This window comes from Zeugodacus cucurbitae, chromosome 2 (genome assembly GCF_028554725.1).
Source record: "Zeugodacus cucurbitae isolate PBARC_wt_2022May chromosome 2, idZeuCucr1.2, whole genome shotgun sequence".
NCBI lineage: Eukaryota > Metazoa > Arthropoda > Insecta > Diptera > Tephritidae > Zeugodacus > Zeugodacus cucurbitae.
In genome coordinates, this window is record NC_071667.1 from 11848669 (window position 1) to 11865781 (window position 17113).

The 17113-nt window shown below is 32.3% G+C and overlaps 3 protein-coding genes and 2 long non-coding RNA genes across 10 annotated transcripts in view; 2 read left to right on the top strand and 3 right to left on the bottom strand.

Moving 5' to 3' along the window:
- Nucleotides 1-2059: 2059 nt before the first annotated feature.
- Nucleotides 2060-2959, top strand: LOC105212308 (DNA polymerase zeta subunit 2). Its single transcript, XM_011184201.3, has 3 exons — nucleotides 2060-2216; nucleotides 2275-2747; nucleotides 2806-2959. Exons 1-3 carry the CDS (start codon nucleotides 2204-2206, stop codon nucleotides 2920-2922), a joined length of 603 nt encoding a protein of 200 aa, XP_011182503.2. The 5' UTR covers nucleotides 2060-2203; the 3' UTR covers nucleotides 2923-2959.
- LOC105212309 (splicing factor 3A subunit 3) lies at nucleotides 2773-4797 on the bottom strand. Its single transcript, XM_011184202.3, has 2 exons — nucleotides 3960-4797; nucleotides 2773-3899 (listed from the first exon to the last, which is right to left on the bottom strand). Exons 1-2 carry the CDS (start codon nucleotides 4636-4638, stop codon nucleotides 3067-3069), a joined length of 1512 nt encoding a protein of 503 aa, XP_011182504.1. The 5' UTR covers nucleotides 4639-4797; the 3' UTR covers nucleotides 2773-3066.
- Nucleotides 4798-5440: 643 nt separating this feature from the next.
- Nucleotides 5441-17113, top strand: part of LOC105212307 (E3 ubiquitin-protein ligase TRIM33) — a 32131-nt gene continuing 20458 nt past the window's right edge. For 4 of the 5 annotated variants that reach the window (XM_011184196.3, XM_011184198.3, XM_011184197.3 and 1 more), the window contains exon 1: nucleotides 5441-6223. In XM_011184196.3, the coding sequence (XP_011182498.2) occupies nucleotides 6026-6223 (198 nt within the window). In that variant the 5' untranslated portion in view covers nucleotides 5441-6025. Of the gene's footprint in view, nucleotides 6224-13082; nucleotides 13621-17113 lie in introns of those variants that run through there. The other variant, XM_054226487.1, reaches the window with a different exon arrangement.
- LOC105212304 (uncharacterized) lies at nucleotides 7567-9789 on the bottom strand. Its single transcript, XR_851710.2, has 2 exons — nucleotides 7945-9789; nucleotides 7567-7705 (listed from the first exon to the last, which is right to left on the bottom strand). It is a non-coding gene; the product is annotated as an uncharacterized LOC105212304 (long non-coding RNA).
- LOC105212306 (uncharacterized) lies at nucleotides 10016-13083 on the bottom strand. 2 transcript variants are annotated; one of them, XR_008470220.1, is made up of 3 exons: nucleotides 12423-13083; nucleotides 11831-12236; nucleotides 10016-11776 (listed from the first exon to the last, which is right to left on the bottom strand). It is a non-coding gene; the product is annotated as an uncharacterized LOC105212306 (long non-coding RNA). The 2 variants fall into 2 exon arrangements; XR_003752309.2 differs by having other exon boundaries at nucleotides 10018-11776; nucleotides 11831-12696; nucleotides 12762-13083.

Genomic DNA, 17113 nt, shown 5'->3' on the forward strand with positions numbered 1-17113 from the left:
GTTTCATACCAGCCGGAAGAATTGCTAACATGCGCCCTAAGCGCGACCGGCTGAAGCGGCAGTTTTAGCAAATGAGCGTGACATACAAAATACATGTCCCGCATGCAACGAGTCCCCTTATGATTCTAACCACCTCTTTGCATGCCCAACGAACCCTACTAATCTAACACCCCTTTCCCTTTGGATTAACCCTGTCGAAACAGCACGTTTCCTGGGCCTCCCGTTAGATAATTTCGACGACAACTAGATTTATGCAGGGATAGATAACCGCTACAACAACAACAACTACTGTATTATTATATATAATAATATAAAAAACTCTGAACATCAAGAAGCAGAAACAACAATATGCCAACTCTTTTACCCTCGGCAGACGTCGCTGTCGACAAACTGCCTCCTCGCGACGATGGCAAAATCTAAAATCATATTTCGATGTTGATGCTGAAATCAAAGCGAAAAGTGGCAACAGTGCAAGCAGCTTGACAAAAGGCATGAAAGAATCAATTTTCATATTTGTCATCAATTGTGCCAGAAATATGAAATATGTGAAAAATAAGACCTTGGCCAGGATTTGAACCCGAGCACCGCCTAAAAACCAAATTCGTGCGTACCACCCTCACCATGATAGCTGTTGAAAATTAATTAGCTTAATTGATATTTCATAATCCATAGGACAAGATGCTAGTTCTAATAGAAATACGAATATGATTCTCGGCCACTGCCAATTTCCTCTTCTGAAGGAAATATCAGAAATTGTTTGAATTTGTGACTTTTAGCATCCTCCAGACAAATCGCTTTTAGGCAAGGCATGCGCGGAGATGTGCGCGACGCTTACGCTTATGAATGAAGTCCACTTGCTTTGTTGTTGATACGCATGCTTTTATGAATGGAAATGTTATTGTAATTTTTTGTTGTAAGCGAGTAGTCTTTTCTGAAGATGTGGCAAATGCGAGGAATGTATATTTGTATGTTCACATTTTTACGTACATATATATGTACATATGTACATATATATTTCTGCACGCGTATGGTAGTAAAAATATTTGAACATACACATTGTTATGAAATTTGCCGACGGCAAATCAATGATTGTTCGAGACCATAATGATATTGTAGATTATTATATAGTTTATTTTACTAATTAAAGCATAAGACAGATTTTTTAATTAGATATGAATAAAAAGTTACTTAAAAAATTAAAAATAATATAAAATAAAATAAAAATGAAATGAAAAATAGATAGAAAATTAAATTAAATAAAAATATTTATGAATAATATATAAATATAATAAAACATGACTATCAGAATTGCCTACCATCAATTGGCGAATTCTCGCACAATCTATTCATTGAACTATCATACATACATTATTTTCCTACTTTGCATGTCCATCAAATTCCCTAGGTTCGACGCTCATCATAAAAATATTTTTTTAATAATTAATTAATTTGAGTCAAAATGTATTTTTACTCATTAATTATAATAATTTAAAAATTTCTATAAAATGACTTAAAATATAAAATAAATTGCAAGTGTAAATCTTAATAAGCAAGCATATGGAGAATTGACGTGAGAACACCAATTTCCCCTTTGTGTCTAATGATCTCAGTTCTCTCATGCTGTGGTGCATTATTTTTCTTTCGAAGTGACGATTTTTCGATGTTCTCTTATATTTTAGCACACTAAAAGTTACGAGTTAATATTTGCTCCTTCTTATTATTATACGTTCTTTGATTATACGTTATTTGACAAGACATCTACCACTAAAGATAAATTTATATTCCTTGTGAATAATCCGATAGATGGCGCTGTGTACATTTGTTCTTGTTTGTGTTCACATTTTAAAGATTATTGTGAATGCGAGAGGCACAACTCTCCACAGGATTTGTTTGTTATTAATTTCAGTAACATTACCATCAACGACATGTAAACATAATTAAAAACATAATAAACAAATATTTTATAATTTCTTTTAAAAACAAACTTAAGATCTACACAGCCTTTTTACGAATAATGTAAAATTATAAATAAAATAATGTCTGGCAGCACATGTAACCAAATTCCTAATCATATGTTAAGTAAACATATCTGTTTTTAACTTATCAATATTTTAAAATAATTGTCAAATATATAGATTTAGAATAAAAATAATTTACCTCGCCAAAAAAACTAAGCTTGCAATTTCTTTCAACAATATTAAATATGAGTAAAGAAGGTAAATTTTTGAAAAATTAAGTGAAGCAATTTCAAATATGAAACACTAATTTTAATAGAATTGGCGGACATTCTAATCGAGGCGCTAGAAGTGTTTTTGAATCATATACTATATGTGCGTGATTTGTACCCGGCACAAATTTTCAAAAAGAGACGCTTTTATAATGCACCTGTCTACGTTTCCATATTCCCACCACTTAATGCATACATCCATAATGTGTTGCGAACTGCACGAGAACTACAACAACGAGGCGAATTGCAATGTGTCGTATTGCAATTCTACCATGATGAAATACATTTAAATGAGTGCTACTCCATCGACATTCAGCAACTTGAGACCACAGCTGATGGTGAAATGATGTGTGACGATAAGTTGCTAATTGATTTTGAAGAACAACTACGCTGCTCACTTTATAAATTAGCCGAACGACTGAAGCCACTAGATAAGTTGCCGAAAGTTGCTAAATTCAAAATAACACTGAATACAACGCAAGAAGCTTTTATACACCTTAGCCATAATTCAAATTACCAGGTAGCAACATAATAATCAGAATAAATATTTGTAACGGACATTTTTTTTTATTATTTAGGACTTCCCTTGGCTGTGTGATGGCATAAAACCAGAAAGGAGTAAACGTGATATTGCGCTACTTCCTCTTACCCACTTAAATAACATAGGTTTAAAAGTAAATTTGGAAATATTCTAATTCGACAAATACTATAGATAATATTTTTTAAGTTCAAGTTTTGTTTTTCTTTTCTATTTTAAAACATTACTTCAATTAAATTTAGCTGTATACAATTTATGCATAAAATCATAAAAAATTCAAGTCAAAACTTAAGCGCAATCTTTATAGTAATCCTTGACGTTTTAAGTCCTCATAGGTTTTACGATTTACTACATTTCCCAATGAATCTTCGAATTCTTCCTCTTGATCTGCTATCCAACGTTCGCTTTGTTTTTGTGACTTCAGTTTCTCCCACAATGTGATCGCATCCTCAATTTGAGTTACATTAGCAAAATGTGCAGTGTTTGGAATACCAAGGCAACGCATTCCATGGGCATGTCGCCATTCCGAAAAATGTCGTTGGAATGCTTTTGGACCTTTATACGTGAAATTACCACAAATTTCGCAATTATAACTGATATTCAGACCATGCAGTTTATACAACCAGTAAGGTATTGGCTTGCCATCCCAACCAAGTGGCAAATTTTTGGGGTTATATGGTACATCATCTGCATCGTCCAAATCATCATTATCACTCTCGCTTGCTTCAACATCGCTGTCATCGCGCTCTCCACCAGTACGGGCTTGTTTGCGTTGCACATTTTCTTTGGTAGCAGCTCTTTGTTCAGATAATAAATCTGCATATTTGTACAGCAATGCCTCCAATTGGGCGATTTCCTTATGACGTTCATTGTTACGCGAATGTACATTCGCATTTTTGTTAGCGGGTTTTTTAGCTATTAAGGATGGATCAAGTGTCTTTTTGCCTTTTGTTGAGAAGAGTCGTTGAGCGCGTTCTTCAAGAGTTCCTCCACATTTTAAGCCTAACGCCATTAACGCCGACTTCAGACGATCCAATCCAAGTGATGCTAACTCCTCCCAACTGGAAAAAGCTGATAAATCTAAATGTGCGCCAGTATTTGCTAAAGCGGATTCAGTCTCCTTTGAAGCCCAACCTAAATGTAAAAATATTTAGCAAATCAAAAAGATATCACAACACAATTTTCAAAGCTTACCCGGAAAACTGCCCTGCAACCATTGACGTTGAAATTCGAGCTCAACCTTAACTAATTCCGACTCAACATCCAATAGAGGGTGTATGCGTGTTACAAAATTGTGTAAATAAGCATTCAAATTTTCTATATATTTCCGATATTCACGGTTCTTACGATCTCGCGGTATATCAAAGACATGATCAAAAGTCATAAGATAGGTTATATAGTCTACTTTCTCCACACCACGAAGATTTAAATATTGTTCGTAACATTCGTTCAAGTCTAAATATCGTCCACCACCTTCTTCATCGGTGAATTCAACGAGCGCTGACATTTCTTCTAAGTTGTTATATTCTTTTGTAAGCTCTTCGAATTCCACTGAAAGAGGTATACTTATCTCAGATGGATGTTTCTTATAAAATTCTTTGATTTGCTTTAAACGTGCATAAAATTCATTGAATTCATTTGGGCCGGATAATGCTTGAATTTCCGCTTTTCGCTCATTATCTTTATCTTCATAAAGTTCCTTTAATTTAGAAGTAGAATTGTTGTGTAGATCTAACAAAGATTTTAACCTCTGTTCCGAGTGAATCCTTTCTTTTTCTCCAGTTTTCTTTGTAGCATACTCGTCTACCATCAACTTGAGCAAACGTTCCCGCTCCTCGTGGTAACGACGCTGCTGCTCCAGTAGAGTCTCCATCAATTACAAATGCTGGATATTTTAATATCACACAAATATCCGTAAAATTTTATTGAATTATTCCAACTTTAATCAGAATACACGGCATAAACAGCCAAATAAATTGCAAACGCGGTTGTCAAAATGGGCCGTGTTTATATCTTAAGTCATAGAATTGACAGTGGGAGCTGCCACTCTAACAAAACAAATGGACACTCAAATAAATTAGTTTTCATAAAATTTTTAAAAGTCTAAAATAATAACTGGATTAAGTATATATATAATATATTTTTATTATCACATATGAATATTAATAATTGCTTCAAGTAAAATTTAATTTCTTATTTGTTTTAATTTTTTAAATAAAGAAATAAATATATATTTAGGTAAATCTTTTTAAACTAATATTAAACGTTTGAATAATCTAATAATTGCTTTTAATTTTTAACTAATATAAAAATAAATTTAAAACAATTGTTTGAAATGTTCGCCTTATGAATAAGCAATTTGACAACACTTTCCAATTATAATACTAAATGGAAGATGAATAAAGAGGAGAATAAAACAAAACACAAAAATCAGAGTTGTATCTACAGTGTTGAATTTTTTAGGCACTATCCAATAAAGCATTTTAAATTTTAATTATTTTAAATATAATCACGTTTCTATTTTTAAATATAAAGGCAATTCTTTCACTTTTCATTATTTATAATGTAGTATATGATGTATATCAAATTCTCGCAAATATTACTGATAATTAAAATGTTAATACTTACATACAATCTTTGTGCAACCCTGCTTCTTTAAATTCAAAATGGCCGTCACCAACAAAAAAGTAAAATTTCTGTACAGTGAAGAAGCGTCTGAGAAAAGTTCGATATACTATGTGTGTTTTTTAAATCCCCAATCATAAAATTAAACAATAAATGCTAATTGAAAACTGCCAAAAAACTAAGATAATTACATCGATTAGAGATGTGAGTTGGTGAAGTGTTTATAAATCAAAGATTGATATTCTTTGGTAGAGAAATTTTCTCTGAAAATTTTTATTCAATTATATTTTTGCGAAGGAAAGAACAAAGTGTATGGGATAAATGTAAGGTCTAATGTAAAAAAAGAAAAACGAAAAAGTGAAAGCAGACAAGAGAACGTGCACCGGAAAACTATCTGCAAGCATAGTGTATTAAAAAAAAACAACAAAAACCACATTTGCGAAAATGTTAGCACACGCGTGTAATCACATAAAGATCAGGAGCTGAATAGCCTTTCCATAAAAGTTGAGATTAATGCAACGTTGTTTGTGTGTAACAAATTAATTCTGTGTCGTGTTTCTCAACACTTTAATTAAAAGCACAGTCTTGACGTTAAATATTATTTCCAATACACGTTTTGCTTCAATTAAACGGCCATGGAGTTCGAGGAGCTTGAAGGAATAGCCAAAACGGATTTTGTTCCACTCATGCCGCTTATAAAGCAAGAACAAGTTGATACAGCTATACCCGAGACAGCAGTATCAGAACAGCTCACCGGCAATGCTGCTACCGCCACTACGTCTTCATTTTCAGCTTCATCATTTGGAAATCCCTGCGATAGTGCCGAGAAGCGGGTAAGTAAATTATATAGAACGTGCAAACAGCATTGTGCATTGGCGTGTGTTAGTCTTCTTAAGCTAGTGATTGTAGAACTTGCAGGGCGGCTCAATATAGCATATCCGGTTGTACTTCCTCATGGAACCGGAACACAATAATTATTGGCAATTTAGTTTTGTGAAGTAAAATTGTGTAATAATTTTCCCGTAAAAGCTAAACATATACTTGTTATTTCAACAAAAAAAAACTAGAGTAATACAAAATTAATTATTTAAATTATTTGTCTTTATTTAAAATAGCAAATATTAGATATTTCTGTTCTGGTTGTGTTATATACATACGTTTATTTATCTATCTTATATGGAGTAGATGCTACCATTGATAATATTTTATAGTGTATTTCTACCATAAAAGGTTAAGGAATAAAAATTAGATGAAACTTATAATAATCGAGAAATAGTAGAGATGTAATGTTAAATAATTTGAATTAACCGGCTTTATGCAGAATGGAGTTATAGTAAACGAAGGACACCTTGAAATAAATAGAAAATATCAGAGAAAACCATCCGATAAGATGCATGATAAGAAAACTAAAACCAACAAAAAGCAATTATCTGCAAAGCCGATCAACAGAGTGTCATACTCTTACCAAGTGTTAGTATATGTTTGAATTTGTGGTTGTGCAAATCGAAATAATTAAACGCAGACCATAGAAATCAATGAAGAAAAAGGAGGTATATCAACTGCTCGAGGTTCGGTTAAGGTTATTTTTCAGGTTGCTTTTAGATAAATAAAAATGTGTGGACATGGGAATCTTAGTTATAGTATATATTTTTATTTCAAAGTTTTCATGTTTATCATTGCTGCAGTTTAATAGCAAATAAACACCGAAAAGGCAATGAATATAAATCTTTACTAATTCAAAATTATTAGTTTAATTTTGCAGTAAAGTTCACCAACTGTTAATTAACGAGTTTGACCTCTAAAGTTTTATAAATTTATCAAATATTACGCCAATATATTTAAATATCTTTATTTTGATAATAAAAAACATTTACTTTGTTTGTTTATTTCCTTTTTCCAATATTAATATTTCAACTGCAATATTTTACATTTGTCAGTCACGTATTATTTCTTTATTTAATCTGAATTTATCGAATTGACACTCCTTGTCCCCCTTGTATAAATACATACAGCTGTTTAATGAGTTAATACAAATATTTCATCAATTTAAGCTGCATTAAAAGTAGTTTTCAGCAGTAAGAAAAGAAAGCTGCGTCAGCGAGTAATCTATAACTTTAAAGTGAAATTTTAGTAAATTCTATTTTTATTAAGGACTGTTAAATAGTCCTATTTTGTAAACAAAAAAATCTCCAAGAATAGTCCTTTTTTGTGGAGGGATTGAGGACTTTCTAACATGGCAATGTTCACACAAAAGAGTTGCATCTTTTTGGACTTAGCTTCTTTCATCTTAACATCAGCAAACACCTCGCAATTAACTGTAAAAGGGATAAATATAATAAATGTATTATGTTATATGTAGTAAAAATTTAAGAAATTTGTTAATATTAATCTCTTAATTAGTCAAGGAATAATTTATATAATTATAATTAATTAGTATTTATTTTTTTCAAAATCGGAGAACATTTTGAATAATTTCAAAATTCACACAAATTTTACAAATAAATGGAATATACGTATATATATAATATTCAAGTACAACAACACATACACTTACGTCAAATTTGTGTTGACCCCATGTCTTCACAATGAATCATTATTTTGATAATCTTTACAGGGCAGCAAATATCGAAGTTCATATCTTAATATACTTTACTTGTCTCCTTTGACTGTCTCTTTCATTAGTTGACAGTTCAATTTTCTTATCATGGGAAGTTGTTCACGTCGTGGATTATGTTTTTTTATATTATATGCGATTTTATTCATTCACTAGTTAAGTTTAAGGCAGTAGTCTGCTTAGAAGCCGAAAAAAGCGTTTTTTTAGCAATTTGCTTTATTTATAAAATTCCAAATTTTTTCGAAGTTTGATAAAAAATTCAATTTAATAAAAATGACTTTAAGTGGCAAAACAAGTAGTTTAAATCAAAGTGTATTCAACAAAGTGAACTAAGTATTTGACATACCCCCTTTTGACAATAAAATAGTAAACAATACATGTTTTTGTTTACATTAGCCCGTCTTTTTTAACTTTAACAATATAATATATATTGATAAAATTGTTTGCAATTTGTCAGTTGGAGCACAAAACCTTAGTAAATTGCTTCCATGAGTTGTTTTGCCTAAGCAGAAAGTATTCGGCATTTTCTTTTATTCATTTAAAAAAATTTTTTTTTTTTGGTTTGAAATTTGTTTACTTTTGAATTTCAAAATTTGAATTTTTGAATAAATGTATGGGTTAAATCAATGGCAACAAACATGTCACATTCGGGTAAAAAATTGTGATATGTCATATACCTGGTTCACTTTGTTGAATACACTTTGGTTTAAATAATACTTTTGTCCAACTTTGGTTTTTTCGATCGGACATATATTCTTTTTGATATCGCCGGCACCGTTTTCTAACACTTGTGAAAATGAAAACTGGAGAAAACGCGCTTTAAAGTCTGCCTGAGTATTCGCACCTGCTCGACGGTCGGCAATTAAAATTGCTCTAGCTTCGAAAATATGTCAAATTGGCCTCTGGAATTTTAAAGACATATTATTGGATAGTTTTGGAAGAGATTTAAAACAAAACAAAAAAATCGATTTTTTGAAGCCCGTAAAGCAGACTACTGTCTTAATAATTTCCATTATATTTCCATTATATTCAATACAATCTATATTTTTCTTATCTTTTAACAATGAACAACACATAAACATAGTTCACTTCACTGATTAAAGTCTAGATCTTCTTTAGGTGATTGTTTCATTCCTAGGATGCTATTTCGAAAAAGGGGGTGGTTGATTTTCTATGAATAATCTATCTGTTTGCATATACAGGTCTATTTCTTAGCAATTATTTGCAGTATTGTTTCCAAAGTTCATTTACAAAAGCATACAGGTATCTTTGTTTAGATAATTATTAAAAATGAAATTACGGAAATACACTCGATATTATTAAATTTCGTATCAACACACGCTTATGAAAAAGGATGAAACTGCCAAGGTATTGTCCTTATTGGATTACCTGAGATCACCAATGAGATGTATGCGTTCATGATAAGAACAAGTTGGAGAATTTGAGATGGCACAAAATTACTATTTAAGCTTCTCTAGGGTAGGCTGGACAACACATAAGATGAATAATATGTACTCGTAAAGAGAGAACCTGCATAAGCCATACTCCGCACACATTCAACGTCGAAAGCACGGTGGATTAGGCACACCACCAAATACTTAGTTAATCGGATAAAAGAAGCGGATTATTATCAGGTACGGAGCGAGTGTAATGAAGGCTCACGAAATACCAGTGTTGGGGCTTGCCGCATTTGACATGGGTGCGGCGGTCGGCAGGTCGGTAATGAAGTGACTTTCGTAGGGACACGTTAGCGCGGTAAGACTGAGGTATCACGCTTAAATCTTATTAAGGTTGAAACCTACGCAAAAGTATAGCGAGCTGGTTAGAGGGTTGGTAAGCTGAGTGGCGCAATGGGAAACGGTGTCTGTATTTCGTTGGTAATAACTCAAAAGCTGACACAGCTGGTGTGTGGTAATGAATATTTTCAAGCTTGACTTTTGGCATTTTTAATTACATACACATATATATATATATATATATATATATATATATATGTGTGTGTGTATATGTATATGTATGTGTGTAATATTGTTTTGTAGATTTATATTCTGAGAAAAATAACAGATAATTTCTTAGAACTTCGTTTATGTGGTTAAGGTTTCACAATGAGTGAACGCAGACATGTAAAAATTTTAATGGGAACCACTCAATAAGAACTAGTGGTTTCCTTTTATGTTTATGTAATATATAGTAAATAAAAACTTCTATTGAAATGTATATAAGTATTTGCACATAAATAAAAAATTATTTAAATGGAATTTACCGCAAACAGTGCCCACAAATTTCCCATTTGTCCTTCCCGTTTCTCGAACCACTGTGGCTTTTACAGTGGTTATGTCATATTTGTTGCGGTTGCCAGTTGGAACAAATAATTTTGGTTTATAATTTTTAAAAATTTGTTGGTTTTACTTATATGCAATGCAACAACTTGCATAATACAATGAAATTTAGGTATAAAATATAACGATCACTTTATATGAATATATACATATATGTATTAATAAATCGGATGAATATTTTTAATACTACAACCAAATATAAATTTCACTACCATAGTTGGAACGAGTAGTGGTCGTCTTGTTGGTCCAGTTTTTTCCAATTGCAGTAAAATAATAGATCAAGAATCGATATGAAGAAATATAGAGTAGTCAGTTATTGTTTTCATCTTGTTTTAATAAAAATTAGTGAACATAATCTGCATTCCCTTTAGCATTACACAGAGTCTACTAGATTAACATTTTAATAAATTAAAGTTCTTAAAAGGTTTTATCTGCACTTTGGTCACCATAGGTCACCTTGAGCGTAAGCAATAAATATTAATATCATACGCTCCTCGACAACTTTCTCTACAAATTCCCAAACCCTGTTTTATTTATGTAAAATACAACTGCACATACAAAAATATCTGTATATTTAATAATTTTTGCTCGTCTTATGCAAGTAAGCTCGTATACATGCATCCCTGCACGCATCATCACAGTAGCGGCAGTGGAATTAGAAACGTGACCGGCCATCGTACACGAGGCACTGGCACGATATTCGTGTTGCACTGCGAGAAGTTAAGTGGTACTGCTATAAGTGTGCGATAGGTTCATGTGTATTAAGAAAATATGGAACGTGTAACACGAAACCACTGACAAGTGGTATTGTGAGGGATAAGCATCAGTTGGATGTCTAGTAGTATGATAAGGCGGTTCAAATGAATGATCGTGTCTTAAAATTTGAAACTTATGTAGCCAAAAAGCACGAAACCTTTCAGTCATACTGAGAAATTCAAAAGTATTTTTTCTGTAATTCCTTGAGAACACATAGCATCTTAATTGCATCACTTTTCAAAAATGACTTTCAAGTGTTAAGGAGTTCAATTATTGAGTATACGTAACATTAAAAGGAATATATAATGGGAATGGATGGTGGATGTTATCGATAAAACATTTCGACATATTGTCGAGAGATTTTTTATATTTATGAAATGAACAAAATTAATTAAATTATCACCAAATAAATAAAACACAATTACTAATTGTTTAATGCGTTAATTGAACAAAAATAATCGAATCTCTATATCATCTCTATATCAATCAATAAGCTACTAGTCAATATAGTAATTATTTGACTTGCGATCCAAATTGCACCTGGTCGCAGCGATAGTAAACGGTGAACCGTAGTTGCTCTATAACCTAATATAAGTTCATATAACAATACAGCCCCGGGTGGTTGCCGACAAAAACGTTTCGTTTTATCTGCAGACATCGATGTACGTTGCTCGTTTCTACAAATAAAATTGGATAATATATTTTGTGTTTGTATCGGTTTCTTTTTATACAGATCTATCGATAAAGTCGCCGGTAGTAATACTCGTAGCAGGCTAAACCACTGAAGCACTCGCGAAGAAATATGGTGTGACTCGCGGTGTACTTTTACGGCGCAGCTGCCAACACAGCGCAGGGTCGATAGTATCGTTGCGACGATTCAGCAGTTTGTCGATCTACAGGTTTTCAGTTTTATTGAGCAAAAATAAAATGTTTTATTATGTTTCCAACTACACTTAAAATTTTCGTATAAGTATCATTCAAGTTTTATGTCAGTACTCGACGTCCCGACAGCTTTGTTTTCGTATATGTCTGTATTGTTTGAATGTCTGTCTGTATGTACGCGTACATATTGCCTTTTGTTTCTTGAAGAGTTGTAAGTCATTATTGCTGTTGTTGGCTATAGAACTTTGGTAGTTGCTGCAAAATATATTTTGTGAGGTTGCATGAATAATACGACCAGCAAGACAAATTTATGGCTTTCAATAAATTGTAGTTCACTTTTAATAACCCAACATTATAAAGATGGCGTTGAAAAAGGAAAACGCAAATGTGCATAATCATTATAATAAAGTGAAATGAATATATGTATATGGACGTACTCACCAGCACAAAGTTGTCTATATACAGGTAGTATAGGAAGGGAATGTATAATCGCAAGCATCTGTTTTTGGAAATATGATTATACAAAAGTGGATATGGTTTGTAGATACAACTTGCCACAGTCACACAAAAAATTGTTGCTATTATCTAAGTATGCTGGTTTAATCCAATTGAAACATAAGTAAGACACTTCGGAAATAAGCAGAATAATAATCCCAATGCTAAGCAGTGACTGTTTCGTTTCTGCCTCAGCACTATTGATTCTGAAATCTTCTTGCTGGCTTAATAATGTTTGTCTGTTAGTTGTATGTGTATGAATGTACATCTTTTTAAATAAATTACCAGATATGAGAACATCTTCTATAATCCGAACTAAATCTACTGCCAGTGATGTGCATTCAAAGTCAGCAATTTCCTTTGTTTGGTTCTTCCAGCGTCTATACCAACCTCCTTGCCAAACGTAGAAAACAGTTCGTACATACGCACCAATGACCAAACTTGACAGAGTTTTTGCTTTCGAAAGTCTTACTTTCAGACAAGCTGTGTCACATAATCCTTATCGTGCATCTGAAAAGATTAAAGTGAAATACATTGCAGGCAGTAATATATATATATATAGCGAGTGCAGAGCGTGTACAAGGCGTTATACTCGTATACTTGGACGAACGAGTAGAATTGCATTACTTGTGAAGAAAGTTCGTATAATTTATAGTTGGTTTCTTTTGTTTGAAATGGAAATTGTGTTCAAATTTATGTAGTGTTATATATACACATATATAGTATGGTAAGTGGCAGTGCTGCGTGCTGGACGCTATTGCGTTGACCCTATACCATTACGTACATTGTAGCACACTACTTGGCTCTATAATGAATGTACAGCAAATTAATGTTTGTCAGCTGTTACCTACCGTCCGCTCCGCCAGTCGACCTTTGCCTTTACGTACTGCTGCTGCTACCAATGCGAGTACAGAAGTGCCTTGCATAAATTATGCCTTTCATTGCAGCAAATTTCATTTTGCAGTCAAATTTATTTATCTATTTGCATTTGCGAAATCATTTCGTTTCATCTACTCGTAGGTATATGCAAAAGTCATTCGCATGGCCTGGCATTGCAAATGGATTTGTTAGCTGCTCATTCATACATTGGACCAGCCATGCAATATGCAATAGATAGCAGTTGGTTAAATGCATTTTCGTTTAGGTAAGGCTAAAATATATATGCTTTTAATATCCATACATATGTATATAAAAAATGAATGTGTTGCCGTGAAAATTCATTTTCATAATTACCAAAGTGTATGTTTGCATATGTAGGCACGTGTTCATGCGCCATTAAAGGATATTCAATGAGTCGCATTAATGAGTTTTTGTGCAAATGTTTCACGCCATAAAATGTATTCAAAGTATCAACGAATTATAATGCTTTGACATTACGGGTATATGTAAATAAAGTAGTGCATCAGCTATATGTATTCACATTTAATCCACTTTTTTTATAACCAAAAAAAAATAAAATAAAAAATTAAGAGCCCAAATTAGTTTTAAGTAATATTATTCTCAAACTTATGGGCGCGTCCACATTTATGGTCTACAAATTTTTGGCGTCATCATAAATTTTTAATCCACGGCTACTTTTTTACTTTTAGTGCGTAATAAGTTTTTAAGTGCTGTTAGGACTGATCTTCAGTCTACAGGCTAGCAGTAATACCGTCAGGAACTGCACCAGCGGAGGATATAATTTGGCTATTCAACTGGCAATTTGTTTCCACAGCGATGCATAGACCTTGAGGAGAATTATTTGATTCGAAAGATAATATATAATATATGGAATAAAACACCTTTTGCTTTCTGCCCTTTACGATCATGCGATATTTTGTTGTTCAATTCACGTCATATCTCCAAAAGCTAAACATAACCACAAATTGTTAAGCACTTTCGCTTGGTCCTTCATTCTGTAGTGTTTATTTTTGTTGCTACCAATGTTTCCAGTTTTTAAATATCTTTTACTCTATTTTTTGGCATTTATTTATTTTTTTTTTTTGCAGACTTTTAAATACAAAAGATCAATCGCTTTAATAAATAGTATTGCAAAAAAATGCCCTTCGTTTTTTCTATTCGAATTCAGGAGGTAACATAAAGTATACATTTTGCAGATGCTAGGCCCAAATTACGATCTCCCACCGACAGCACTGTTGTGTTTTTTGACTCGATCTAGCCACCTGCTGTGCAGCACCCTGCAGCGCACAGCAATTACAATAAAGTGGCGTTTCTACATAAATGTTTCCTTTATGGATGTATCTATATATGTGAAAATATATCTGTATAGGTATGCACACTTACAGACATATGGCAACCGGTGCGGCTACACTTTCGTCCACCATGTAAAGCAAGGGAACACTTTCTATAGCTCAAAGCTTAAATAAATTATGTGTTCTTTATAAGTGTAACCATTATCTTTGTTTTAAAAGTTATCCGTGAGATTGTGGTGATGATCTGGTGATTTCGGTTTGTCTTAATCATCGCATTATTTATGATATATTTTCAAGGTCATCAATTTTTTTTAAGTACTAAAAACAAAAGTCCGTCTTTCCCAGAATTTAAATTTGAAATTCGTCATTAGAAAGCCAATAAAATCAAATGATTCATCAAGATATTGCATTTACATGTCGATGTCATACTTTTTGATTGAAATTAATTAAACTTGTTTTACCAAGATCTCTAGTTTTTTATTATTCCTAACCCTAATTGCTTGTGATTTCAATGAGAAATTCAAAAATATTTATATAAATAACAAAAACAGTATAAATATATATAATTAACGCCTCAAAGATACAAATGTTCTCAAAGGAAATACTGTAAATTGTCTTAGAAAATGTATTGGGTGTGAGTCGAAATCATGCGACCGTCTAATTCCCTTTATCTCTCTCTCTCTTTTTTATGTTATAAATAAGATGAAATCGTCAAGACCCTTATTCCTAGTATCCTCACATTTCCTTAAATATTCCATATTTAAATTTTTAATGGGTTGTTTTAATTCTTCGTTCTTAAAACCAAAATACTTTACATACCGAAGTTTTATAATCCCATTTACAAAAACAATCGCAATAAAAACTGAAACGAACAACTGAAAATATTTATGGCCTATTTAAGTCCATTAAATCTTTTGCAGTTTCAAAAAACCTCTGAAGCATTGCAGAAAAATTGTGGAATGCCAATAAACTGGGTAATAACTATGGCCATAAATACTTTGTGGTTGAAATGTAATTGTTTATACGTAGTCATATATGATATACAGCGGTGGTACATAAAATAGAACTACTAATGAAAACTGTAGGTGTTAAAAATTATTTATATTAGTAATTAATCCAATAATTTATTTTAAATATTATTGTTTTTTTTATCTAAAAAATATGACCTAAACTTTCAAACTGTTTCAAAACTGTTTTACCGAAAAAAGTTATTTTTAAAACTACAACAAATTAGTTGGTTATCAAAAATAAATTAGATTTTTTTAAAATATTTTTGAAGGTTAATGTTCTTAAAAGCTTCGATTTTTTTTATATTTTTCGTTACCATTTTTTAATGGACTACATGGAAATGTTTCTATTATTACTGCTACAACTGTATATATATAGTATGAACAAGTGTACATCCACACGTTGAGTTTTGTAATTCAAAGCGTACGACTAATTTGAGACTCCAGTGAAGAAAGAGGAAATGAGCTGGTATGAAACCAACGTCTGTCCAATGAACGCCATCAACCAGCTGCATTCATTAGTGCTGTTTGACAGCCCATCAATTCTTTCGTGAAACGTACGATTTTTGTCCCTCGTTTTGTTTCAATCCATCAATTAGTGCCTATCAATACTTTGCTTTCCAATTTAATTTTTCAAAAAGCTAAACCCCTCCCAGCCCCCAACACCTTCCAGGCGACCTTCGTTGAGATTTGACTCTTTCGATTTTTCTATTTTACATACATACTTATGTGTATATGTATATGTATATGTCTGCAAATACGCTTTTCAATTATACTAATTCGTAATGCGAATCTGTAATTATGCGCACACACATACACACAGAAATACATGTGCGTCTTGTATGACATGTCGTTTTGTCACGTTTGTCTGATGGTATGGCACAAAATTTGCTGTTTAATTATAATTATCTCGCTTTTGTATTGTAAATCAGTGAAGCGAGAATTAAGAACGTGTTCATAAAATCGTGGAGGTGATTTCGTCGTTAGTTTGAGAGACCTTAATGCTGGATTAGCATTTAAATCAAATAATCTGCTCTTAGCTATCTCGTTCATCGTTAATTGGATTCTCGAAGGGATTTGTAATGCAATTGAACTTTTGATTGTAGCTATATGAAATCAAAGAGAGAGATAAGGCTCTACAAAAAGCTATTTTACCCCAAAATACTTGCCTGAGTAGACTAAACATTCTAAACATGATTCAAAGGTAGTTGGTTTTAAAAACCCGATAATCTGTTGAATTCGTAAGAGACAGCCAAGGTCAATTGAAGGTTTCTTAAAAAAGCTGGAATATATTTTTTAATGTTCAGCGAGTTAAAAAAAAAGCAAAACATAAAAGTCAGCTGTTCTGAGAGAGTTAGAGAGACGGAAAAAATATTATACATCAAAAGGCCAAACTACATTAATACTACGTTCGGACCGACATGAAAACTGTGTTTTC

Coding starts and splice junctions, on each gene's coding strand:
- LOC105212308 (XM_011184201.3), top strand. Junction 2,748..2,805: donor GCCATAATTCAAATTACCAG/GTAGCAACATAA, acceptor TTTATTATTTAG/GACTTCCCTTGGCTGTGTGA.
- LOC105212309 (XM_011184202.3), bottom strand. CDS start 4,638: ATGGAGACTCTACTGGAGCAGCAGCGTCGTTACCACGAGGAGCGGGAA. Junction 3,900..3,959: donor GTTGCAGGGCAGTTTTCCGG/GTAAGCTTTGAA, acceptor TTTTACATTTAG/GTTGGGCTTCAAAGGAGACT.